General features: G+C 44.5%; 1 protein-coding gene across 1 annotated transcript in view; it reads left to right on the plus strand.

The window, feature by feature from the left end:
• ARMC9 (armadillo repeat containing 9) overlaps positions 1-27,086 on the plus strand; it is a 95,562-nt gene extending 68,476 nt beyond the window's left edge. The window contains exons 18-21 of the mRNA XM_056850352.1: positions 1,793-1,883; positions 16,242-16,300; positions 24,655-24,759; positions 26,967-27,086. Of these exons, the coding sequence (XP_056706330.1) occupies positions 1,793-1,883; positions 16,242-16,300; positions 24,655-24,759; positions 26,967-27,086 (375 nt within the window). The remainder of the gene's footprint in view (positions 1-1,792; positions 1,884-16,241; positions 16,301-24,654; positions 24,760-26,966) is intronic.
• The last annotated feature ends 440 nt before the right edge of the window (positions 27,087-27,526 follow it).

Genomic DNA, 27,526 nt, shown 5'->3' on the forward strand with positions numbered 1-27,526 from the left:
AAAATGCAGGCTCCCCAGTCAGTCCACTGGCGGAGGGGGGGAGGAAATCCACACAGGAATAATATCAGAATACATGGGACCAACTCATAATCACAGTGCAAGAAGCTAGGTCTTGATTGTCTGTTTAAATCAGACCTGGTTCTGCACAGCGCCAAAAATGCGCTTGTTCTTTGTGACATTTAGAGCCAGCGTGGTGCAGTGGTTAAGAGCAGTGGTTTGGAGCGGTGGACTCTGATCTGGAGAACCGGGTTCAATTCCCCACTCATCCGCATGAGCGGCGGAGGTTATCTGGTAAACCGGGTTGGTGTCCCCACTCCTACACATGAAACCAGCTGGGTGACCTTGGGCTAGTCACAGCTCTCTCAGCCCCACCTACTTCACAGGGTGTCTGTTGTGGGGAAGGGAAGGGAAGGAGATTGTAAGCTGGTTTGATTCTTCCTTAAGTGGTAGAGAAAGTCGGCATATAATAACCAACTCTTCTGCTTCTGCTTCTTCTGCTTCTTCTTCTAACGTTATTGGGTTGGATCTTGTGGGTTATCAGCTTTACCTTCCCCTGATGCAGGCAGTCTTCCATCCATGAGAGACTGGGAGAAAGTGTGCCAACATTGCCATAATGAATCCTTGGAGTGCAGCCTCTTATAATCCTGCCTGATTTAGGGTTGCCAATCTCCAGGTGAGGCCTGAAGATCTCCCAGAATTACAACTGATCTCTAGATGACAGAGATTGGTTCCCCCAAATAAAAATAGCAGCTTCATTAAGGGCTCTGTAGCATTATACCCTGCTGAGGTCCCTCCCCTCCTCAACCCCTGCCCTCCACAGGCTGCTCCCCCAAATTTCCAGGGATTTCCCAACCTGGAGTTGGCAACCCTAGCCTCTGGCTTGTGCAGAATGAAACTTTGAAAGGCATACGGAGGCACTGAGTGCCAGTCTCTTCTGTCGTACAAACAGAATAAAATTTGTTAGCGTTCCCTGTTAGATATGAAGAGTATACAAATCGGAATATTAAAGTGTATTAAAAACAGCAGACCAAAAAATATAAACCAGTCCAGTCTAATAGAAATTGCATAGCCAGAAGTAAAACAAATGTCACAGTAATCTCCTTTCTCGAGGGCCATCTTTAGGTTGAAAGGAGATAAATTTAAGCCAAGCAACTTACTGCTTTTGATGTCAGGTGCCGATGGCGGTATGGACAAGAGTCCTGCCTGGCGGGCCAGCCTCAAGTTAGTTTAGTTCAAGGAGTCACTTCCAAAATGGGAAAATTTGCTCATTTATCTCCCGCCTTTCTTCCGCCAAGGCCGCTCAAGTGGAAGAAAGGCGTGGAAGAAAGCCCCACCCACCCTGTGAGGTAGGTGGGGATGAGAGAGCTCTAAGAGAACTGTGACTAGCCCAAGGTCACCCAGCTGGCTCTCCAGATTACAGTCCACCACTCCAAACCACCGTGCTTAACCACTACACCATGCTGGCTGTGTCAGCAGTGTCAGCGGACACCATAGTGCCCATAGGCACAGCGTTGGGAACCCCTGTCCCAGTGCTTTCACTTGAGGAGACAGCTTTTAAAAACCATTCTGTGTTTTGTTACGGTGGCAGAAACGTGTCTGCCGGTGCATGTTTCGGATGCTTCTTTTCCTGAGAGTGAGCCAGAGCTGCCGGACAGGACAGGAGGTCTGCACTTGGCCGAGTTCCTTTGCCGCATCTCTCCTGTCCGCTGCACAAGCACTGCCAGTAGAATGACTCTACGCAGAGGTCACCCCCGCAAACTGCTCACACGGCTCTGTTCTCCAACCCATCCAGGAAATGGAAGACATTCTGCGGTGCTACATCGAGGAAGGAAACGCGGATATGATCCAGCAGATTGAGTTTATCATCAAGCAGCTGAAATCAGGTCAGAGGGACACAGGCCGTTATCTGGACTGCGGATCTTCCACGAAGTCTATACAATGCTTGTGCTCTGAGGCAGAGGACTGGAGGCAGACTCAGCTGTTTTGAAACCAGAAGTGTCGGTGTTTCAAAGTCAGTTCTCGCGACCCTTGTCTTGACTTGCGTGGTCCAGAGCGGGTTTACTTCGAAATAAGCCCTGCTGATTTCAGATAGGTTTGCTCGTTGCTGCAGTCTTGGCAGCTCGATCTTAAACCTGGGAGTAAATTCCTCTGAGTCTGTTCTAAGTGAGTCTGCATTGTCATTATGCCTTTGTGTGTTGTGCGTTAAGTGCCATCAAGTCGCTTCAAACTCATGGCGACCCTATGAATCAGTGTCCTCCAAAATGTCCTATCTTTGACAGCCTTGCTCAGATCTTGCAAACTGAGGGCCGTGGCTTCCTTTATTGAGTCAATTCATCTCTTGTTGGATCTTCCTCTTTTCCTGCTGCCCTCAACTTTTCCTAGCATGACTGTCTTTTCCAGTGACTCTTGTCTTCTCATAATGTGACCAAAATACGATAGCCTCAGTTTAGTCATTTTAGCTTCTAGGGTCAGTTCAGGCTTGATTTGATCTATAACCCACTGATTTGTCATCATCATCATCATTACCTTTATTAGGCATTTACATCAGTATACCATAAACAGAATTACAAAATCGGTTAAAACAGATTACATTAAAAGGACATTACTTAGAAGTACTTACCGTACAAACTGCTCGCGAATCCTTTGTGTAGACAGGAGAAAACTAGCTACTTGTTGGGTAACGGTAGGGTTTCTATCAGATAAAAGGTACATCACCAACTGCTGATCTGAAAGACTCTGTTCACTAGGCAGTAGGGGTTTAATGTAAGTATTCCTCGGCCTCATGTAAAGCTGGCAGTACAGCAGCACATGAGTTAAGTGTTCAGGATCCCCAGTCTTACATGGACAATACCTATAAATAAAAGGGATTTCTTTGTATCTTCCTTGTAGGATAGCTGAGGGAAGAATGTTAAGTCTAGCGAGCATGAAAGCTCTGCGAATGTCCGGTGACTCCAAATAAGACAAGTAGGAAGCTGCAGCTCCATAAGCCGGAGTAATACCATGAAACATGGGGGAACAGTGTCTATTAGCTTGGGAGGTTAGGGTCTGCATTTCTATATCTAGTAGGACCCACTGATTTGTTTTTGTTTTTGTTTTTTTGGCAGTCCAGGGTATCTGTAACACTCTCCTCCAACACCACATTTCAAAGGAATCTACTTTCTTCCTATCAGCTTTCTTCAATGTCCAGGTTTCACACCCATACATAGTAATAGGGAATACAATGGCATGAATTCATCTAGTCTTGGTGGCCAGTGACACATCCTTACACTTACAAATCTTTTCTAGCCCCTTCCCAGTCTCACTCTCTTTCTGATTTCTTGGCTGCAGTCTCCCTTTTGGTTGATGATGCAGCCAAGGAATAGAAAGTCTTGAACAATTTCACCTTTGGGTGATCCTAATTGTTTTTACTTGTAACTAATTTCCTCCCCCCCGCCGCCCCCGATTCATAGGTGCAAAGGTGATTAGAATTGTAGCTTTAAGCTTGGTGAAATATGGATTGATTCATGGGGCGTAGCACTTCTGTCCATCCCGTTAGATCCCGCTGAATTTCCACAGGTGCGAGGGTAGGCATTTTCACCGAGGGCTTGTCCGCACTCCTAAATTTTGTTGGCTGTTGATCCACAAGCTTTGGAATTGGTTTGGGCGCAGTTCTTCCGCACGTCTGCCCTCATTTTGCATTTTCACAGCAGTGGAGTCAGTTTATTTTCGTCCACACACGGATGAAATAATCAGGGTTTTCAGAGGAGAGTGCTGTCATCAGTGACATCATTGGTAGTGTCATCAGTGGCGTCACGGCACCCCCCTTTTTATTTTTTTGGAGCATGTTTATATCATATTAAAAAGGTGACTTAAAATCAGCTTCCAGGAAAAGATGGGTGTAAAAGTGGTTTCAAAGACCCCCCACCCCCAGGAGTAGCTTGGAGGGGATTGGAGGTCCCCTGCAGGAGGCAAGGGTTGGTGAAAATTGTCCCCCTGCCCCCACAGAGGCAGGACCCCTGCCCCATTTAGGCAGGACCCACGCTGTTATGAGGTAGGTGTTTTACCACATGGCCAGAATGCAGTTTGCTGTGAGTTTTGGCACATCACTGCGAACCCAGTTTTGTACATTTTGTAGTGTTGCCCTTGAATGTTTTGTATGGTGCAGTTTGACCACAGTTGTATTTAAAAACACAGGGCTTAATATACAGGCTTCCTAAAAAGCACAAACATAGTTACAAATATTACCAAAACATAACAGTTGATAATATTGTTGAAGGCTTTCACGATCAGAGTTCATCGGTTCTTGTAGGTTATCCGGGTTGTGTGACCGTGGTCTTGGTATTTTCTTTCCTGGCGTTTCACCCACACCTGTGGCAGGCATCTTCAGAGGAGTAACACTGAAGGACAGTGTCTCTCAGTGTCAAGTGTGTAGGAAGAGCAATATATAGTCAGAAGAGGGTTGGGTTTGAGCTGAGTCATTGTCCTGTAAAGTCTTGAAGGTAATGTGCTAATCATAGTCCTGTAAGTATCAAGATAATGTGCTAATGAGGGTGTGGTATGTTAATGTGGAACCATTGTATCCTGAAGTGATCTGTTAACATGTGGAATCCAAAGCTAATCCGCATGGCTATTGTGGACTGTAGTCTTTGTTAGTCTGGAGGTTTTCAGGACAGGAAGCCAAGCCTTATTCATTCTTAAACTCTCTTCTTTTCTGTTAAAGTTGTGCTGATGTTTATGAATTTCAATGGCTTTTCTGTGTAATCTTACAAAATAGTTGGTAGAATTGTCCAGTCTTTCAGTGTCTTGGAATAAGACCCTGTGTCCTGTTTTGGTCAGTCCATGTTCAGCCACTGCTGATTTCTCAAGTTGGCCAAGTCTGCAGTATCTTTCATGTTTATCGTCGTGTCTTCAGTGCAGTCCCACATGGGATCTGCGCAAGCGCAAAGCCCATCACGGAGAATTTTTTCCTAGCTTCTAGAAGCCTCAGCTCTGAAGAGCGCTCCTCCCCCCACTCAGTCAGTGCTGTAGTTTCCCGCCCAAACAGTCACCTGACCAAGGGGGAGGGGCGCTCTTCCCCTCAGTTCTCTTTCTGCTGCCGCGGAGAGAGGACCTGTTGAGCTTCAGCTCTGTTTCTCCTCAGAGGTTTCTATAACATTCTGAGGAGAAAATGAAGGATTTTACGTCCACTGAAAAGTCTAACGGGAAGAAGTCGAAGGATAAAGTTAAGTCTGTTGGGGGCCCCTTCAAAAAGTGTGCCAAGTGCTTTGCCTTGGTGAGGGCCATATCCCTTCTTCCTGTCGGGAATGTGCCCGAATGACAAAGCGGTCTCGTGAAGAGAGGGCTACCACGCTTAATGCCGCACTTTGGAAGCAGTCCTTACAGCCCCAGATCGGGTCGTCTGACTCTGCTAAGCCCCCTTCGGTCACTTCCGCCCCACTTTCCGCACCCGTTCTTCCTTCGACGTCTTCGCATGAAAAGGCCTCTTCCCTTCCTCCTGGGGATGCGAAGAAGGCCAAGAGAAAATCTACGGGAACGGTTGAAGGAGCATCTTCCAAGCGGTTGAAGTCGGTCGTATCTCAATCCACTTTGGAGTCGACACAACTTCCTTCATCTCCACGTCAAGACGATGAACCTCTTCGACGTCGGACCCATTCGCCTTGACGCTCGACACCTAAGCACGACGTCGCGCTGACTTCAGAGCAGATCACTCATATGACTGCACCAGTCTCCCGGTCTCCTTCAGTGCTTAGCTGTGTGTCTGTTCCACTCAGTTCGTGGTCTAGCGTGGTCTTCGTCTGCCACAGCGCACCCCTTCGTACCTGGCTGGGGACGACTCATCCCGGCACGAGCCTACGCCCAATCGGCGTCATTCACCCTCCCTGTGTGTGGATGCTTCGCCGCGTCGAAGCCGCTCCCCCGGGCGAGATGTTTCATCTTGACGTCATACACGGTCTCCGGCACAAAGGTCGCCTCGACGTCGATCAAGGTCCCGTTCTTCGGAACGTTCCCGAGGCTGCCATCGACGTGACCATACTTTTCAAGATTCTCGCTATCACGGCTATGATTGCGACTGCTGTCGACGTCGTGGTCGCGACGAAGGTATTCACCTGCCCGGCGTCATGCTTCCTCAGCGGCATCCCATCGGTGTCGCACCTCACTGCACCGGCGGTCGACATCAAGAACCGCAGAGAGACCCACCTCTACCAGGCATCGTTCTGCACGCTCTCCGCGTCGCAAGTCCCCTCAACGTCGAGACAGTCGATGTCATTCGGGTTCGGCAGACAGGGCTACTCCACAACGTGCAGCCCCACGCTTCCGTGTCAACGGGTACCTCTACTCTATGGGAAAGGTATTAATCATCTAAATCATGGACTGCTAGCAAACGGCTATTGCAGAAATGAAATCAGAAGAGCCATTAAACCAAACAAAAATCAGAAAACTCAGGAAAAATAGTCTCCCATAGGAAAGGTATTCTTGCCATTTATTGAAGGAGTCACTGATAGGATGGAGAAACATTTGAAAAAACATAACCTACAAACAGTGTTTAAACCCACCAAGAAAATACAACTGATGCTACGATCAGCAAAAGACAAAAGAGACCCCCTCTCCTCTGCAGGAGTATATTGTATACCTTGCAGTTGTGGACAAGTTTGCATTGGGACCACAAAACGCAGCATACAAACAAGGATAAAAGAACATGAAAGATACTGCAGACTTGGCCAACCTGAGAAATCAGCAGTGGCTGAACATGGACTGACCAAAACAGGACACAGGGTCTTATTCCAAGACACTGAAAGACTGGACAATTCTACCAACTATTTTGTAAGATTACACAGAGAAGCCATTGAAATTCATAAACATCAGCACAATTTTAACAGAAAAGAAGAGAGTTTAAGAATGAATAAGACTTGGCTTCCTGTCCTGAAAACCTCCAGACTAACAAAGACTACAGTCCACAATAGCCATGCGGATTAGCTTTGGATTCCACATGTTAGCAGATCACTTCAGGATACAATGGTTCCACATTAACATACCACACCCTCATTAGAACATTATCTTGATACTTACAGGACAATTATTAGCACATTACCTTCAATACTTTACAGGGCAATGACTCAGCTCAAACCCAACCCCCTTCTGACTATATATTGCTCTTCCTACACACTTGACACTGAGAGACACTGTCCTTCAGTGTTACTCCTCTGAAGATGCCTGCTACAGCTGTGGGCGAAACGTCAGGAAAGAAAATTTTACAATACACATTCTGACATAAACACAAACGTTGTACAAGGGGTATGTGTGTGTGTGTGTGTGTGTGTGTGTATGTGTGTGTGTGTGTGTGTGTGTATATATATATATATATATATACATATACACACACACGCACATACGCACATACATACATACACCTTGTACTATATATATATATATATATATATATATATATATATATATATACACACACACACACACACGCATACACACACCCGCATATATACACACACACACCTTGTACAATATATATATATATACACACACACACACACACACACACACACACACAAACTAGCGGTACCCGGCCACGCGTTGCTGTGGCCCAGTCTGGTTAAATGGAAAAGAAAGAAAAGAGAAAGCGCACGTTTCTAATATGTTTAATTTCACAATGCTTGTGGGTAGACAATATTTTTTGTTGTTCCATTGTCTGTGCAGATATAGAGATTGTGTGGTTTGCTGACTCTAGAACACGCAACATATAATTGTCCATGTGAGAAGGAATCCGTGTCTAGATCTGAACCGCACAATTCTAAAGATTGGCCCTGAGCTTTGTTGATGGTGATTGCAAACGCCAATTGAATTGGGAATTGCATCTTAAATTGAAATGGCATATCCGTTGGAATCATAGGAATGCGAGGAATGAGGACATCTTCACCTTTGAAAGGTCCTGTCAAGATTGTTGCTTCTACGACGTTGCTCATGAATTTTTTTACTGCAAGCCGCGTGGCGTTGCAAAGCTTTGGCTGGTTGATATTTCGCAACATGATAATTGGCACGCCGATTTTCAATTGCAGTACGTGCGGTGGCATCCCTGGCAGATCGAGTGAATTTAAAAATTCTGTTGGATAATTAACCACTTCATGTGCTTCCACAACAGTGTCGACGGACTTGTATGTGACTGCCTCGCTTTGAATGTGAGACTGAATAATATTGTTAAGTTCATAGACGTCTTTGTTCTTGGCCGCAAGAATAGCTCTTTCACTCAGCCAATCATGATTGTTATAATTGGTTTGAATATTGGGAAATACTTTTTCAACCAATTCTTCTTTTGACGTCACTAAATTGCAGAAGTTATGAGGCAATGAAATTCGTCCTGAGGTCAGATCAACCAGTACCTTTCCGTTCCCAATTTCCAAAAATTGATGTGAGAATATCTCAGCTGATCGATCGTTTTGCAGCTGGACATGCATATTTGTAGTTAATTTTAACATCTTTACGTGTCGCCACAAAGTAGAGTATTTTAGGCAAGCATTTATTTCGTCCTCTGGTGTCGATCGAGGAATTACAGGTAATGTTTGCCTGAAATCTCCTGCAAGCAATATTAATGCGTTCCCAAATGGTCTGATGTTTCCACGCAAATCTTGCAATGATCGATCAAGAGCCTCGAGCGATTTCTTGTGCGCCATTGTGCACTCATCCCAAACAATACATTTGCATTTTTGCAGTACTTTTTCCATGCCGGATGCTTTGGAAATGTTGCACGTGGGAGTTTCAATGAATTGCATGTTCAATGGCAATCTCAAAGCGGAATGAGCAGTTCTTCTTCTTCTTTTTTTTTAATAAATTTTTTTATTTTCATAATAAACACAAAAAAAAGAAGAAAAAAGAAAAAAAATACAAAATACATATACATAAAAAGAAAAACAAAAATTACATGTTCAGTGCACTATTTATCCGCTAATAGAATATTCAAATCACTCTATAAGCCATATCGTGCCCTGAATCCAAATCCCACCCCCCCACCACAGTGCCCTCCACCATTGGACTTCCGATGGAGTGTTATGACATATCTAAAAAAAAATCTATTATTATATCATATTTAAAATCATATTATACTATAATTCGTTAACTATACTTTTAAAATCCGTTTTTGCCACTTTATCCCAATATGCGGTGGCCTTTACCCACGTAGATTTAAATTCCTCCATATCTTTATCATGTAAAAAAGCTGTAATTTTGGCCATCCGCATATACATCCATAATTTTTCTCGCCGCTCTTTGATTGAAGGTTTATTTGTTTGCTTCCATTTTTTAGCAATTATAATTCTTGCTGCAGCAAAACTATATTGACATATGACTCTATCACCTTTATCCAGATCTCTTTTTGATATACCCAATAAACAAAAGGCGGGGTCTTTCTTAATTTTTGATTTAATCAAATCATTAGTTTCATTCAAAACTAATCTCCAAAACCTCCTTATTTTTTTACAAAACCACCAAACATGCATAAATGTACCTGTTTCCGTACCACATTTCCAACATAAAGCTTCATCATCTTTCTTCATTTTACTTAATAATACTGGGGTTATATGCCATCTTTAAAACATTTTATACAAATTCTCTCTTATTACATTTGAAATTGTGAACTTAAATTCCTTTTTCCATAACTTTTCCCAAATTTCCAAATTTATATTATAACCTAAATCTCTCATCCATTTCAACATCACTAACTTAATCCTTTCTTGTTCTAAATTTATTTCTATAAGTAATTTATAAACCCTACCTATCAGTCCTTTATTTCCCTTGGATAGTATAATCTCAAATTTTTATTTGGTTTGATTAAAACCCAATTTATTATCTTTGTTAAAAACATCTCTTAGTTTATAATACATAAACCAGTCTTTAATCAGGATTTCTTCTCTTGATTTCAATACCCATATACCATCTTTGTATTCTGTTATTTCTCTATAGTTATTACAATCCAAATTTAAGTGTGCACCTCTTCTCATAAATGCTTCTATAGGGTTAATCCAGCCGGGTGTTTTACTTTCAAAAACTTCTTTATATTTATTCCATATTTGTAGTAAGTTTTTCCTAATAATATGAGAATTAAATTCTTTATTTACTTTCTCCTTTTCATACCACAAGTAAGCATGCCACCCAAATCTCAACTTAAATCCTTCTAATTCTAATAATTTCGGATTCTCTAAGAGAATCCAATTTTTAATCCAGGTGAAGCATGCTGCTTGATAATATATTTTCAAATCTGGTAATCCAAATCCTCCCGTATCTTTTTGTTCAATTAGGTTATTATATGCAATCCTGTGTCTTTCTTTACCCCAGAGAAATCTCATAATGTCTTTTTTCCAAACATCAAATATCTGTACACCCTTAACTATTGGGAGGTTTTGAAACAAAAAAAGCATTTTAGGTAATAGCATCATTTTAACTACTGAGATTCTTCCCCACAGTGATAATGGCAATTTTCCCCAACTTATCAGATCCTTTTTTATCTGTTGCCATTGGTTCACATAATTATCTTGAAATAAATTAAGATTATTATTTGATATCCATATACCTAAATATTTAACTTTATTTTCAATATTAAACCCCATCTTTTTTATTAATATTTGTTGTTGCGAAAGAGTCATATTTTTAGTTAAGATCTTAGTTTTAGTTTTATTAACTTTAAACCCTGAAAGCTTTCCATAAACCTCCAAAATTTTATTCCATCTTTCAATTTGTTCAATCGGATCAGTCAAAAAACATACTAAATCATCTGCATATGCTTTAAGCTTATAGTGATTTCTACCTATTCGTACACCAACTACATCATCACTTTTTCTAAAATTATACAATAATAATTCTAATACTAAAATAAACAATAAAGGGGAAAGAGGACACCCCTGTCTCATTCCCCTTTGAATTTCAATATTGGGTGATAATGACCCATTTATAATCACATTAGCAGATTGTTGTGTATATATTCCTTTTATAGCTGTTTTAAAATTCTCATCAAAATCCATAAAATCTAATACCTTGAACATAAACTGCCAATTAACATTATCAAAAGCTTTTTCAGCATCCAAAAATATCAAAGCTATTGGTGTTGTATCTTGCTCTGCATATTCTAAGAGATCAATTACCACCCTCACATTCTGACTCATCAACCTTCCTGGTAAAAAACCAGCTTGATCTTCATGTATTACTTGATTTAATACTCTTTTTAATCTCGTAGCTAAAATTGTTACAAATAGTTTGTAGTCAGTATTTAACAATGAAATTGGTCTAAAGTTTTTAACTTCCAATATATCAGAGTTTGCCTTTGGTATTAATGCTATATTTGCCTGTTTCCAAGTTTGAGGGATAATTCCTTCTATCAATCCTAGGTTCATTACTTCCAATAAATAAGGGATTAGCTGGTCCTTAAATATTTTATAATAAAATGCATTAAATCCATCTGGACCGGGAGATTTATTTAATTTACTTTTCTTTATTGCCTCTTCCAGCTCCTCTTTAGTTATTGGAAGATCCAAAAAATCTTTATCTTCTTGTGTTATTTTTCCCCAATCTCCTTTAGTAAGATACATATCCATTTCTACCTCTGAAGATACCTTTTTACTGTATAAGTTTGTATAAAATTCTACAAATGTTTCAAGTATCTCCTCTTTTATTCTTGTAATCTTACCATTCCTTTTAATTTGAGTTATTGGTATTTTTCTCCTTCTGCTTAAGTTGCCATGCTAACATTTTTCCCGGCTTATTTGCATGTTCAAAAAATCTTTGTTTATTATACATAAGTTTTCTTTCAATTTCTTCTGCAATTAAAAATTCATATTTCTGTTGCCAATTTCTAATCTTAACCTGCTGTTCCTGTTTAGCTGCTTTATCTTGCAGCCTACTTAAATATCTTTCCCCTTGTTTTATTTCATCTAATATATGTTTTCTCTTGTTCTCCCTTTCCCTATACCATCTTGTATTTTGTTGAATTAATAATCCTCTAATTACTGCCTTGCCAGCATCCCAAACTATATCTTCACGAGTACCCTTATCTATATTTTCTTTAAAATAATTCTGTATTTCTGTCTTCAATTTAGCAACTATTTTAGTATTTTTTAAAAGGAAATCATTAATTCTCCAGGGTTTATATCCTCTATCTCCCAATTGAATTTTAACTGAAACCGCATTGTGATCTGACAAAACTCTAGGTAAAATCTCTGAATCCTCTGATTTCTCTATTAGGCCTTTCGATAACCACAACATGTCTATTCTGGAATATGTAAGATGTCTTTGTGAAAAGAAAGTATAACCTTTCTTATTTCCATGTGCCAATCTCCAAGCATCAAACATATTCCATTGATCAGTAAGAGCATCAAAGACCCCTGGTAATTTTCCTTCATTAAACACTTTTTTCTTTTTCCCAGATCTATCTATCTTAGGTACTTTAACACCATTAAAATCCCCCATCCATATCATTTTTTCTATGGCATATTCAGCTAGTAATATTGCTAATTTATCATAAAATACTTTTTGATTTATATTAGGAGCATATATTCCCACAAGCATTATCTTCTGAAATCCAGATGTTATTTCAACTAACAAAACTCTTCCCTCCGTATCTTGATAAACAACTCTTGGTTCCAAAGAGATAGGTATGTACATAGCTATTCCATTAGTCTTTCTAGCATTATTACACGCCGTGAAGAGTGTACCCAACCTTAAATGTTCCAATCTAAATATATCCTTTGGGAGTATATGAGTTTCCTGTAAACAAATAATATTAGCATTACTTTTGTGTAGCTGGTGAAATATTTTCCTCCTTTTATTAGGAGAATTCAATCCATTGATGTTCCAAGATAAAACCTGTAACATATCAAAAGTCAGTTAGATCCCATAATCTTCCACATTCAATATTAACAACCATATTACTTATTGCCCCCCTTCCCCCCATTATTTAGTCTTCAGCTTCATCAATTGAAGAGTCCTCTGAAGAATCTATTGGCGGATCTCCACCTCCAGCTGCTTCAGATGCCTTTCTTCTTCCGTAGATTCTCTAGTTGGAACTTGCCTGGTTGATTTAATAGGTTTAACCAATTCTGCCTCATATCTTCTTAAGAACTGCTCAGCCTTATCCACTTCTGTATACTTAAACCTTTTTGCCCTGAAAGTGAAGGAGATACCTTGTGGATATTCCCATCTGAATTGGATTCCACTAAGTCTTAAACATTGAACAATCTCCATAAAATCTTTCCTTTTCCTCAACAATCTTGCCGGTATTTCTTTCATCAATCTCAAAGGCTCATCTTCAACTTTTAGTGGTGTCTTGTAGTGTGTATTAAGTATCAAATCCCGGTGACTCCTCGAAAATAGTTGAAGCAGGCAATCCCTAGGTACTTTATTTCTGGTTGCATATGCAGAATTCATTCTGTAAGCTGTCACAATCATCCCTGCAATTACTTCTTCAGTTTCCTGTAGACAATCTGCCAAAAGAACTGTCAAGTATCCACGTAAATCCCGGTTTTCCACTTTTTCTTTCAAATCACGTATACGTAACGAAGATTCTTTTATCTTAAGCTCAATCATCGCCATCTGATCTTGTTGTCTCTCATCTCTGTCAGATGAGGATGCTATTGCCATCTCAAGGGTATCCACCTTCTTCTTAGTTTCTTTAATTTCCTGTGTATTTTTCTTAAGCTTGGTTTCAACTCTATCTTGCCTAATGGTCAGGGATGAAATTGTGTCTTGCAAAGTAGCTATTGCAGCAGAATTTTGAGATGTAGTTGCTGTATTCTGGGATAGCTCCTGCTTCATTTCTGTAACATCTTGATGAGTCTTAGTTAAAAGTTCAAAAACAGAAGTCAGTGTTACTTCAGGCTTTACTTTTGGAGGCATCTTGGCAATGACAGATGTTGATGTAACTGGAGAAGTTGTCTGTTTAGTTGGAATTTGAGTTATTGAGGACCTTCTCTGAGGAAGCTGTACCACCAACTTTGTATCCTTAAGAATGTCTTTGGTATATTTCTCTTTTTCTCCCATTGGTAAGCTGTGAAAACTGAAGACAAAACAGCTGGCAATTGTAATCCAAAAACAAAAAGGAGAGTGGGGGGGCAAAGACTTTTTTTTAGTTCATTACACAGAAATTATTTCAGATGAAAGAATCCCAATCAGAGAATGCAATCACTATGACATCTTAAATGATGTTATTCCATGTCACTTGATTGTTCTCCAACTCTTTGCTTTTATTTCCAAGTTCTTACTTTAGTGAGAAACTTTTTGAAGTGCGTCACACAGCTGGCAAAAAGCCAGAAGTCTCAAAACAGAGCGTAACAGAACTATAGATGGTTCTAAGTGAAGTCTTTAGCAAACAATACTGCCACACACCCCAAGTTAATATTTTAAGTGTAAAAAAAAATTCTTTATTCCAAGTTTTGGAAAAAATCAGATCCCACCTCGCTTGCTTCTTGCTGCTCCTTTAAGATGGTGCCGGCCATTAAGCAGAATCCCGTCAGAGCGACCGCCGCCGATTTCGTGGCGGCTATCGCTCGGATGACAGGTCCGCCACCGGCACCCAAGTCTGCATCCCCTCTTACACCGAGGGGTGCCGCTTGCCGGATCTTCAAGGGGCCGATTAATCGCCCCGCGGCAGCGAGGCAGCAAGAGCGCGGCTCCACGCTTGCGGCGAGGGGGCCGTCCAACCCGGAAGTCCCAGCAGTTCTTCCACCTGGTAGCAATGTCGCAGCTATTCCGGACGACGCAAGAGCTAAGGCTATGTCATTTTGGGATTGAATTACTGCCAGAATCAGTCTAATTAGGAACGTTTTACCAGTTCCTCCTGGTGCATCTAAGAAGATAGCGTGTGTTGCTTTAACGTCCAAAAAAGCATGTTTTTACCTGTCACAGGTGTGACATCTATATAATAGTAGGTATATAAATATATAAAAACACGCGCGTATTCGAATGCAATGTTGTGTCAAAATTTCAAAGCAATCGGTGAAGAACTTTCCGAGATTTAAGATTTTGAACAAACGAACATTTACATTTTTATTTATATAGAAGATATACACACACACCTTGTACAAGGCATATATATATGCCTGTTATTCTGTGGTTTTATGTTAAAATAGTTCGTCCATGTGCCTTAAAACCTGGCTCATGGCTCACACCTTGTACATGGTGTCCAGCGTTTCAGGATATGTATAACATCAACAACTGTGAAGAAAAAAATGGCATTCAACCACTTTGCTGTGGGTTTAATTCCCCAGTGCAGGGGTCCCCAACAGGGTGCCCACTGACACCTTTCCAGGCGCCACTGAGTGTTTTTAGAAAGTGAGCGATGCCAGGTGGTGCTTTTGCCCAGCAACGCTTCTGACTGGCCAATGGAAATTTGACTGTCTGTGCAGATTTTTAAAAAACGATGCTTTGCCAGCAGCTGCCACCACAGCACTTCATGGTGTGACTGAAGGTAAGCAGTGGCAGCCATTGTGTGGCTCCGCCCACCACACTGAGTCAGAATTCCAAAGGTGCCCGTGGGCTGAAAAAGGTTTGTGATCCCTGCCCCAGTGAGCTGTGCTCATCTTGTCTTCACTGGCAAATTCACTTCAGTAGCCGTACAATTCAAAAGAGAACTGCAAACAAATTTAATTGCATCTGCAGTTAAAGGTTGTTCATTGTGTATTCACGCTTCAATCAAGCAGCAAATTACTTGCTGCTTGTTTCAGGATGTTTCTTCAGGTTCATACGTAGATAGGGCACACTTCGATAGGAAGCTCTCCCGTGCACCCTCCAGGAAAATGAGTTGTTTTGAAACTCCTGTTCATTCCAATGAGAACTTGCCCCCTGGATGGTGGCTAAGGAGAGTGATAATGCCAGCATGGTGTAGTGGTTAAAAACAGTGGTTTGGAGTGACAGAGTCTGATCTGGAGAACCAGGTTTGATTCCCCACTCCTCCACATGAGCGGCGGAGGCTAATCTGGTGAACTGGATTTGTTTCCCCACTCCTATACATCAAGCCAACAGGGTGACTGTGGGCTAGTCACAGCTCTTTCAGTCCCACCTACCTCCCAGGGTGTCTGTTGTGGGGAGGGGAAGGGAAGGTGATTGTAAGCTGGTTTGAGTCTCACCTGTGGTAGAGAAAGTCAGCATGTAAAAACCAACTCTTCTTCGAAAGATGTTTCAAAAAAGAGATGCATATTAAAGTTTCTGATGAACTGAAAGCCAAGAATTTGGCTCTTTGTCTCAATTGCTCTTTTCCCCCGGTTTCCTTTCAGAAGAGCCATTGGACGATAGTGCAGAGTCTGATGATGAGGAGAAGGAAGATAATGATGAAGTAAGTGTGGAAGGCTTTCTGGACGTCCAAAAGCATCCATTGCAACAGTTAGCCATCCTGTCTCCAAGGCACAAGTGGGGTTGTGTAACTTCCCCCTCATAAAATCTTTGTGATGTTTGGTAGGCTGAGGGAAAGTTGGTTCAGGGCTGTGATGAATATTTGGCAGAAACTAGCAATTTTTACAAGGTAATTTTTTTCTGAAAACATTTACACTTGTGCAAAATGTTCAGAATCTGTAAAGTTCCATTGTTTCCGCCACTTGCTGCTGACTGGCTACCGTTCCATTGCATTCCATGCCCTCTCCTCTCTCCCAAGCTGCTGTAGTGGTTAAGAGCGGTGGTTTGGAGCGGTGGAGTCTGATCTGGAAAACCGGGTTCGATTCCCCACTCCTCCACATGAGTGGCGGAGGCTAATCTGGTGAACTGGATTTGTTTCCCCACTCCTACACACAAAGCCAGGTGGGTGGCCTTGGGCTAGTCACAGCTCTCTCAGCCCCACTTACCTCACAGGGTGTCTGCTGTGGGGAGGGGAGGGGAAGGTGATTGTAAGCCGGTTTGAGTCTCCCTTAACTGGTAGAGAAAGTCGGCATATAAAAACCAACTCTCCTTCTTCTTCTATACGGTGAACAAGGTGGCCTGACATCACTTTGAAGTAGAAGAAGATGATGAGTTGGTTTTTATATGCCAACTTTCTCTACCAGTTAAGGGAGACTCAAACCGGCTTACAATCACCTTCCCCTCCCCTCCCCACAGCAGACACTCTGTGAGGTAGGTGGGGCTGAGAGAGTTCTAAGAGAGCTGTGACTAGCCCAAGGTCACCCAGCTGGCTTCTTGTGTAGGAGTGGGGAAACCAACCCAGTTCACCAGATTAGCCTCTGCCGCTCATGTGGAGGAGTGGGGAATCAAACCTGGTTCTCCAGATCAGAGTCCACCGCTCCAAACCACCGCTCTTAACCACTACACCACACTGGCTCTTTGCTTGTAGTCCAGTAGCACCTTAGAGACCAGGAAGATTTCAAGAGCCAGTCCTCCCTATCTGACAAAGAGAGCTTTGACTCTTGAAAGCGCATACCCCCAAAATCTTCTTGGTCTCTGAAGTGCTAGTGGACTCGAATCTAAATGGTCCTGCGGATCCTCATGTGCAGATCCGGTTGTGTGGCTACTGCTGCAACAGCACAAGGGTCTTCATTGTGTCCATGAAGGTAAACTTTTTGTGGCTGGCTTCACCTCCTTCAGCAGCCATTTTGTGGCTCTGCCCACCGCACTGTGTCAGAATAATAGAATAAAATCATAGAATCATAGAGTTGGAAGGGACCACCAGGGTCATCTAGTCCAACCCCCTGCACAATGCAGGAAATTAACAATTACCTCCCCCACACACACCCAGTGACCCCAACCCTCCCCCCACCATGCAGGATCCCACAATCAAAGCACTCCCAACAGATGGCCATCTAGCCTCTGCTTAAAGACCTCCAAAGACGGGGACTCCACAACCCTCCGAGGCAGCGCATTCCACCCTCAAACAGAATTACAAAGGTACCCACAGTCTCAAAAGAGTTGGGGACCCTGCCCTAGAACATGGCCGTTGGCAGGATGCATGAGGGCCATGCAGATTTTGTAATGTGTGAACTAGCCTTGAGTGTAAGGTTGCCAGCTCTGGGTTGGAAAATACCTGGAGGTTTTTGGGGTGGTGCCTGAGGAGGGTTGGGTTTGGAGAGGGGAGGGACTTCAGTGCCATAGAATCCAATTGCCAAAGCAGCTATTTTCTCTAGGGGAACTGATCTCTTATCAGCTGGAGATCAGTTGTAATAGTGGGAGATCTCCAGCCACCACCTGGAGGTTGGCAACCCTCCTTGAGTGGCTGCAAGTAATTCAGTTGGATTTGCAAATACTTTTGCAGGTGTGCTGAGTATTTGCCAGAAAGTGGTGTTTTTTCCCCATGCATTACACAAAAACGTGGGTGAATTTTAGCTGGGTCCTAAGCTAGCCTTTGTGACTTCTTCTTTTGATGCATCCAGATTTTTTGGCCTACTAAGGGGGTCTGCTCTGGTGAAAAGCTGGTCATTCTTGTATTCCTCCACTGGTGTTTTCGCTGGTATATATGTTTCAACACATCTGCACTGGTGGGAGATTTCCTGGCAAACTACTGGGGTGGGGTGGGGGTAAATAAAGCCCATGTCAAGGGCTTGAAAAGCCTGTTTGTCAGACCTGGCCTCCATTTTCCACTCTGTAACTCAAAAAAATAGGTGCTCTGTGGGCTGTTTATAGCAACGCTGAACATCTACTCTGGGAATGTGCCTGGCAGTGGCCAGGTAACTTTGGGCAGGATCCACCTGGAAGGTCTTCTGTGTAGGCCCCACTGAAATTAATTGGAGCAGTGTAAGAGCAAGATTTCCACCTCTCCTCTCTTGTCACAGAGGATCTTTCATCCCCAGGATGGAAAGGAAGCAAATCCTCAGCTTTATAGAGAGCAAGCCCCCCTGCTCACACTGGGCCTGTTCTCTCTCCAGATAAACCTCAGGCCTCTGAGTACTTCAAACATGGCATGTATGTGAAAGCCATTTCTTTGGTCTTGTCTCAGTGGCTGCATGGAGTGGATCTCGTTGATACGAGAGAGATAAGTCATTGACTCTGGCGCACAAGTTACCTTTTTTTCCGTCCCATTATTTGCCGTCAATGCATAGGTGGAGAGTTGTTGGTTTGTCCCTCTCAGGTCTCACACTTTAGTAAACCGCGTTCAAAAAACTGACCACTTGAGAGGGACAAACGATCAACTCTCCAGCCCCCAGGTGTACATCTCTCTCGACGCCTCCACCTCCTTCTCCTGCGGTGGCAGCCGGCCTACCTCCTTCTCCCGCGGTGACAAATGCTGCCACCGCTTCTCCCCGCGCCTCTGTTTCCTTCTCCTGTGGTGGCAGCCAGCCCGCTGCCACCACTTCTCATAGCCACCTCGCTTCCTTCTCCGGCGACAGCATTCGCCGCTTCTCTCGGCCCCTTTGCCTCATTCTCCTGGCTGCCTCTGCTTCTCTTATGTGGTGGCCCAGCCACTCTTAACCACTACACCACGCTGGCTCTCTGGTTAGGATTGCCAACTCTGGGTCGGGGAAACTCCTGGAGCTCTTGGAAGGGGGAGCAATTGGGAAGGCAGAGTTTGGGGATGGAAGAAACCTCATAGGAGTATAATGCCTTAGAGCCCACCCACCTCCAGGGGAACCGATCTTGGACATCTGGAGATCAGTTGTAATCCCATGAGCTCTCCAGGCCCCAGCTGGAGGTTGGCAACCCTGCTGCTGGTGCCTGGAATGCACAGTGAGGGCGGGGCTGACACTCGGCAGGTTTCCCACCATTTCCCGACCCTGCTTCCCCAGTGGCACGCACACTGCTGACCCCAAATCTCTCTTTGCTGTTTTGCACGTGACAAGGCTATGAGGGTCGGTTTCCCAGGTACATCTTTTAACAGCGCAGGACAGGTTTCCTTCCTATCAGGACAAGGGCAAAGAGCATTTCCTGAGAGGGGAAATGCTTTGTCCACCACTGACAAGTTGTGTGCAAACTCCTTTGAGCCTTTTCAAGTCTGTTCAGTCTCACCCACTGAATTAATCTCACCCATTGAATCAGGTGCTCGGATCCTGTTTTGAGCCCGGTAGCACCGTCAAGACGGACGAGATTTCCAGGATATAAACTTTTTCAAGAGTCAAAGCTCCCTGATAGGACTCTGTTTGCGTCTGAATGCCCCTTGCTTCCACGTCTTTCTTGCGTCATGGTCCTGTTCTACCTGCACAGCAATTGCTGAGGCAGGTTGGATGCCGAGAGAGAGAAAGAGAGAGAGAGACAGAGAGAGAGGGTCCAGTCCAAAACCAGCACGTTGCTCACTTGCCTTGTTGATGGAAACAGGCGTGTCTGATCTTTGCTATGCAAGGAATGTACTTTTGTTGATTTGTTCAACAACTCCAGGCCATTGTTCTTTTGGGCACGGGTGGGGGAGAGGTGATATCTTGTTATTTGATATATTTGTGTGTGTGTAGACCATGAAAACCCCAAAAGGGGTCGCCATACGTCGGCTGCGACTTGACTGCACTTTACACACACAGAGACATGCACTTACTTCCTGAGTGAGGAGGCTGAAGTTGGTTCCCAGTTCCTTATTCTCATTTCCTAGTTCCTGAACGATATTGAGGACAATTTAACAGCCCTGCACCCCAAAAGAAAGTTTGGACCACCACATACCCCCACAGTGTGGGGATGTGTAGTTTGCTCTCATCTGAAGATTGTTTTGGGGTGCAGCTGAGCCTCAGTGTCTGTGTGTGCATTTGTCCTGGGGGCACCCCACTTGGGAGCAGCTGGCACAAGAACCAGAGTTTGGACCAGGACCCAGCATGCACCCCCGCAGAGGGCACAGTCCCCTGAATATGGGGGTGTATGATATGGGGTGGTCCATGTTTAGTGGCAGTATACCTCTGAATACTGGATGCTAAGGATCAGCAACAGGAAATGACTGTCACATTCCTGCCTTCCTCTCCCGCTTCTGGAGGTATCTGGCTGGCCAGTGCTGGGCTAGAGGAACCCTTGGAGTGATGAACACGTGAAGCTGCCTTATAATGAATCAGAGTATTGTCTGCTCAGACCAGCAGCGGCTCTCCAGGGTCTCAGGCTGAGGTCTTTCACATCACCTACTTGCCTGGTCCCTAACTGGAGATGCCGGAGATTGAACCTGGGACCTGATGCTCTACCACTGAACCACAGCCCCTCCCCACTGATCTAGACCAGTGTTTCCCAACCTACGGCTCAGGACTGAAAGGGGGTCATGAAGTTCTAGAAAAGGGGGCCACAAAAGGTGGTTCTGAGTGTAGTGCCCCCGCCCTCTTAACCACATGGCTCCCCTAGCCAGTTGGAGCAGGCGAAAACCAAATTTGAAAATAAGAACGGCAGTAAGGTTTTCCATGAGAGCCCGATCCCTCCAGTGGCACGGGTGTAAGTAATCCCGCTATTAGAAAATGAGATTTGCATAACATCTGTTTCTAAATGGCACCAGGATTAGTATGTTCTTAACAGGATATTGGTTTTTTTAAAAAGCAAATAACCATTTGTTGACTCATCTGACAGCCTGTGCTCATGGAATGCAGGAAGGAATTATTTGCCGTAATGCGGTGGAATTGCGCAATCGAAATGACACCGTTATAACAAAGTCTCCCCTGCTGGAGGAAGCGCTCAAGGATGTAGGGAGGAGCCTGAAACAAGGCACTCCTGCCCCTGGCTTCCAAAGTGTGACTTGGGGCACTCATCAGGGAAGGTATGAACTTTCTGCCTGGCGCCCCTTCCGTCTTCCGAAATCGCACATTCATGCTGAAGCCAAGGAAGCTTGAATCGTGACACAGGATCCAATTTCCTGCAGGGTCGTCAGTCAGCTCGGGAACCTGACACAGCGTTTTATGCAATCTTTGTCTTTTTCACACATCAGAAATCCAATACACAGGGAATGGCCGAAAAGCACTTTAAGTGGCCTGTGTGGATTTGGTCTGAGATGTGGACCATCTCTCTCCTCCCTCCCGATCCCTGCAGGGCAAAAAGTTTGGCGGTCTTTTGGTTGTTGTTTACTCTAACCTGGGAGGGGGGTTTTTTTGGTACCTAAAGTAGAAAATCAAAGATGTTTCCCCTTCCAGCGTGGTTTAGTGGTTAAGCGGTGGTTTGGAGCGGTGGTCTCTGATCTGGAGAACCAGGTTTCATTCCCCACGCCTCCCAATGAGCGGCGGAGGCTAATCTGGTGAACTGGATTAGTTTCCTCACTCCTCCACACGAAGCCAGCTGAGTGACCTTGGGCTAGTCACAGCTCTCTCAGCCCCACCCACCTCACAGAGTGTCTGTTGTGGCGGGGAAAGGAAGGTGATTGTAAGCTGGTTTGATTCTTCCTTAAGTGGTGGAGAAAGTCAGCATATAAAAGCCAACTCTTCTTCTACCCTGATTTGGATGGCACAGTCTGGCCTGATCTCATCTGATCTTGGAAGCAGACTCTCATCTGTTATAGCACCCCTTTCAGTATTCTGTTAACTACCAAATGTAGTTTACCACAATGTCTGAGTTGGCAAACTGTGGCTAACGCCCTCCCAACTGGAATGCACGAAAATGGTTTGAAGTGGGGTTCTGATTCTGAGGATAAGCACGGCCCCTTGTTCCTGGATTCAGATGTGACAGCAAATCCTGGGTCGTGCTTAGACGGGGAGGAGACAGTGTGTGAGCTTGCAGCTTGCTCATGTTCTTTTAAACTGTGGTTTGGAGGATCTTCTGAATTAAACCGTCTTAATTCTAAAGAAGCAGGCTTGGTTTATAAGGATCCTGACTATCAGTCAGTCAGTCTTAACAGCGTTCTTTCGGCTGCTGAAGGGTACCATGTCTATGCCCTAGAATTCTGTCAGTCTTCCATCCGGTTAAAACGCTTAGGGCTGTTTAGCTTGGAAAGAAGGCAGTTAAGGGGAGACATGATAAAATTATTCATGGTATGGAGAGAGTGGACGGGGAGAAGCTTTTCTCCCTCTCTCACAATACCAGAACGCATCGTCATCTGCTGAAGCTGGAGGGGAAAAGATTCAAAACAGATAAAAGGAAGTATTTCTTCACACAATGTATAGTTAAATTGTGGAACTCCCTTCCCCAGGATGTGGTGATGGCTACCAACTTGAAAGGTTTTAAGAGGGGAGTGGAAATGTTCGTGGAGGAGAGGGCTATCCATGGCTGCTAGTAAAAATGGACACTAGTCACGATGCATACCTATTCTCTCCAGGATCAGAGGAGCATGCCTATTATCTTAGGTGCCAGGGAACACAGGCAGGATGGTGCTGCTGCAGTCGTCTTGTTTGGGGGCTTCCTAGAGGCACCTGGTTGGCCACTGTGTAAACAGACTGCTGGACTTGATGGGCCTTGGTCTGATCCAGCATGGCCTTTCTTGTGTTCTTATATGTTCTTATCCCATATTCATCTTTTTTCCTTCTCTTCGCCGCCACACCCAAGCCACTGTCAAAATTTATATTTTCTTGGGGGCAGGGCCATCTCATTTTTGCTTGTGGTAAAGTGCCTCGGACACTGGTGGAACCACATAAATAACAAAACAATCACAAATTTTTCCCCCAAGGGTCCTCTTCAACATTTGAGGGATCTAAGAATGAATGCCACATGTGTTACACATCTGCACAGTATGCAACATGTCTAAGTATGCTGCAAGCTCTGTTGGCCATTTCTTTGGCTAATGCTGTTTGTTTGCAAAAGAACATTTTGTTAGACCAACGACGCCCTTGAATTAGACTCAATTAGAATTTCTCTGGCTGGCATCTGCCTTTCCAGTTCCCTCAATACTGCTCTTTGCAAACAACCCTCTTTCAAGCCAGTGTAGGCCTTGGCCCTTCGCCATTTGAAGGACACACCTCAATGCTTCTGCTTATTTAAATGTTAGATTAAGACCCAATTAAGTGATGTCAGTACCCAGAGCTCCTTTGTCCCAACTCTTGTCATTCTGGAGATGATGTTGCATTATTTGCCTTTGAGGGTGAGTTTCGTACTTCCTTTCCGCCCTCGAACCGCATGAAACATTTACTGGGATTGGGCAGTGGTTTCAGAAAGTGTCTGTAAAATCCCAGAGCATGAGACTCAAGAGGTCCTTAGTCGCTTTGGCCACTGATGTGGCGTGTTCCCCTTGCCAGCCGTCCTGTTTGAGGGATAAGGTCGCCCTTTGCCATTACCGTGACTCTGCAGTCGCTCCTGGTAACCTCTGTGCCTTCCACGGATTACGTGGTTACTTGCTGTGCCAGCGACACCTGGGTCATCAGCTTCTGTGTCACTAGTGTGGGAAATAACCACGCAGTCCACTGTAACTACACAGGGAGAAGATTTGACATTTTGTGGTTGCCTCCATCTCCTGTGGCAGCTATTGTGTGGTTGCAATCACCCCGTGTCAGAATTCCAAAGGTGCCCGCAGGCTCCAATATGTTAGGGAGCCCTGATCTACTCCATGTGTAATTTTGTAGATCCCATGAACACATGAAGCTGCTTTATACTGAATCAGACCCTTGGTCCATCAAAGTCAGTATTGTCCACTCAGACCGACAGCGACTCTCCAGGGACTCAGGCAGAGGTCTTCCACATCACCTACTTGCCTAGTCCCTTTAACTGGAGATGCCGGGGATTGAACCTGTCAAGCAGATGCTCTACCACTAAGCCACGGCCCCTGCCTATCAGACACTTTCTTTTCTAAACCAAAAAATGCCACCAGGTGCTTTAGCCAGCCTCCTGGGGAAGGCCCTCCAATCCCATGACCGTCGCGGTTGCCCATTTTGGACGAGCTGACCTGTTGCTTCCTTTTCATGGCAGGAGGACCATAACAGCATGGAAGCCGACCTGGACAAGGACGAAGTTTTGCAGCCTCAGGAGGGAGAGCTGACTGGAGAGAAACTCTTGACTACAGAATACTTGGGAGTAAGTGCCACTTTGCCTTGGGGGAGCTCAACAGCGCAGATTATTTGTATTTCCTCAATGCCTTCCGATGGCCCAGGCTGTCCTGGTGGGATGTGGCCCTGGAGCCGTTACGGGAGCTCCAGGCAAACCCAGCAGTCTGTGCAGAATGTTTTCCCAGGAACTCTTCAGTGACCAAACCAGAAGTTCTGGTTGCAGCTCTCTAGGAAGGATAAAGGGCCAGGGAAGCAAGCCAGGCTGGTTGGACACGAGAACAGAAGACGAGCCCTGCAGGATCAGGCCAAAGCTCCTCTCTGGGGCAGCATTTTATCTTTCTGACAGATGCCTCTGGGGAGAAGCTGGCAAGCCAGGGCTCTCCATCCCTAATCTTTCGCCAACGGCAATTGATGTCCCCAAACCTTCTGACTCTGGACACGGAGGACCCCTTCAGCCATCCTGACTATTAGCCGTAAAGTCATCAACGCTCTTTTCACTTAATGACATTCTTAATGACATAACTTAATGACATTCAGACCAGCTTGCCCAGTTCTCCCTGTCCTGTGCTTGACTTGCTAAAGAATACCAGCAATAATGCCAAACACTACCAATATAACAAATTCAAATATTATATTTACTAAACACCGTTAAACACATAAAACACCAAATCTGATTATTCAACCAGCAATCATTAATAAATAGTGCTATAACAAAAACAAATGTGCTGACGTTTCTGGAGAGATAACGCAAAGTATTGTTCATATAGAGTGTATGACTCTTAAAATTTCCAAGAAAGATCTAGCAGCGAGGTAACGTAATCATATTCCTCCAAATGTTGTGCTGCCGCTGTGTAAAAGTTCCAGCAAACCTTCAAGCGCAGTTCTCCTCAGGTTGAATAGCCTTTATGGCCCTGTTAGTTACCCATATAATGGGGTGCCGCCAAAATGTAGACTTGCTACAGGGGTCCGGTTAACACCCTGTTTCGACCCAAGAGGTCTTCTTCAGAGGCCAACACTGGCTGCTATGTAACAAGCTCCTGTGTTGGATGGGGAATGGAGTCCTCACTAAGCAACATTAACCCTAACCCTCTGTGCTGACTTGGGAGGCTGTACGTAGTCTTAAGCAAAGATCTTTGCCAGCCTTGTAAGAGGCAGCGTGGTGTAGTGGTTAAGAGCGGTGGACTCTAATCTGGAGAACTGGGTTCGATACCCCACTCCACACAAAGCCAGCTGGGTGACCTTGGGCTAGTCACAGTTCTCTCAGAACTCTCTCAGCCCCACCTACCTTACCAGGTGTCTGTTGTGGGTAGGGGGAAGGGAAGGAGATTGTAAGCCGGTTTAATTCTCCTTAAAGGTAGAGAAAATAGGGGTATAAAAATCAGCTCCTCCTCCTCTTCGTCTTCATCGTCATCGACAGGAGAAGCCAGCGACAGAACCTAGGACCCTCTGCATGCAAGACATGGGTTCTTCCTATGGCGAGGGAGACTTTGCTCTAAAGCGTGGAAGCATCTTCTGTTGTCTTCTGTTCTCGCGTCCAACTTGCTGGATATGAAGTGGTGATGGCCGCCCACTTGGAAGGCCTTCCACTTGGAAGGCTTTAAAAGGGGAGCGGACAAATTAATTGAGGACGGGGCTGTCATTGGCTCCTGATCATGATGGGCATCTAGTCCCTCCAGTACCTGTAGGCAGCATGCCTCTTTGTATCAGTTGCCTGGGCGCATGGGCTGGAAGATGCTGTTGCAGTCATCCAGCTCGTGGGCTTTCCAGAGGCGGCTAGTCAGCCATTGTGCGAACAGAATGCTGGACCTGATGAGTTTTCAGACTGATCCAGCAGGACTCTTCTCATGTTCTTATTGGATACCTGCAGCGTCCCAGAAGGAGGAAGAAGAAGGGTCAATCCACTTGTCAATCCATCAAACCGGCTTACAATCACCTTCCCCTCCCCACAACAGGCACCCTGTGAGGTAGGTGGGGTGGAGAGAGTATGACTAGCTCAAGGTCACCCAACTGGCTTCATGTGGAGGAGTGGGGAAACAAATCTAGTTCACCAGATTAGGGCCTGCCACTCATGTTTTGGCTTGGGGAATCAAACCCAGTTCTCCAGATCAGAGTCCACTGCTCCAAACCACCGCTCTTAACCATTACACCATTCTGGCTTTCTGGAGAAGTGCTAGATGTTCCATGCTGGAGAAGTGCTAGTGTGAAATAGCTAATCTCCCTCTGTTTGTCTCTTAGATAATGACCAATACACCGAAAGCAAAGAAGAAGCCATTTCCTGGTGTTCACCAGAGTATCGATGAACCTCTCCAAAGGCCCGTGACACCCGGTTATCACAAAGCTGCCTACCCAATGTGAGTTTGGGCAAACAAGCCCGGCATCTAAATGGTTTTTCTGTGTACCATGAATCTCACTCAAAGAAATGTAACTCAAATATGCAGAAATAAAACCATCCACATTAGACAGGACAGTTCCCTTGTTGTTCTTAAAGCAGACAAACAAAACAAAAACTTGTTTGGAATTACGTATAATTTGGAGGGGGGGGCAGAGCCCCTGACTTGGATGGCCCAGGCTAGCCTAATTTCATCAGATCTCTGAAGCTAAGCAGGGTCAGCCCTGGTTAGTACTTGGATGGGAGACCACCAAGGCAGCCCAGGGTCGCTATGCAGAGGCAGGCACTGGCAAACCACCTCTGAACGTCTCTTGCCTTGAAAACTGTACGGGGTCACTATAGGTCAGCTGTGACTTGATGGCACTTTTCCACCACCATAACTGGGGGTGGAGGGGGGGAAGTGATT

Source organism: Euleptes europaea, chromosome 5, assembly GCF_029931775.1.
Source record: "Euleptes europaea isolate rEulEur1 chromosome 5, rEulEur1.hap1, whole genome shotgun sequence".
Classification (NCBI taxonomy): domain Eukaryota; kingdom Metazoa; phylum Chordata; class Lepidosauria; order Squamata; family Sphaerodactylidae; genus Euleptes; species Euleptes europaea.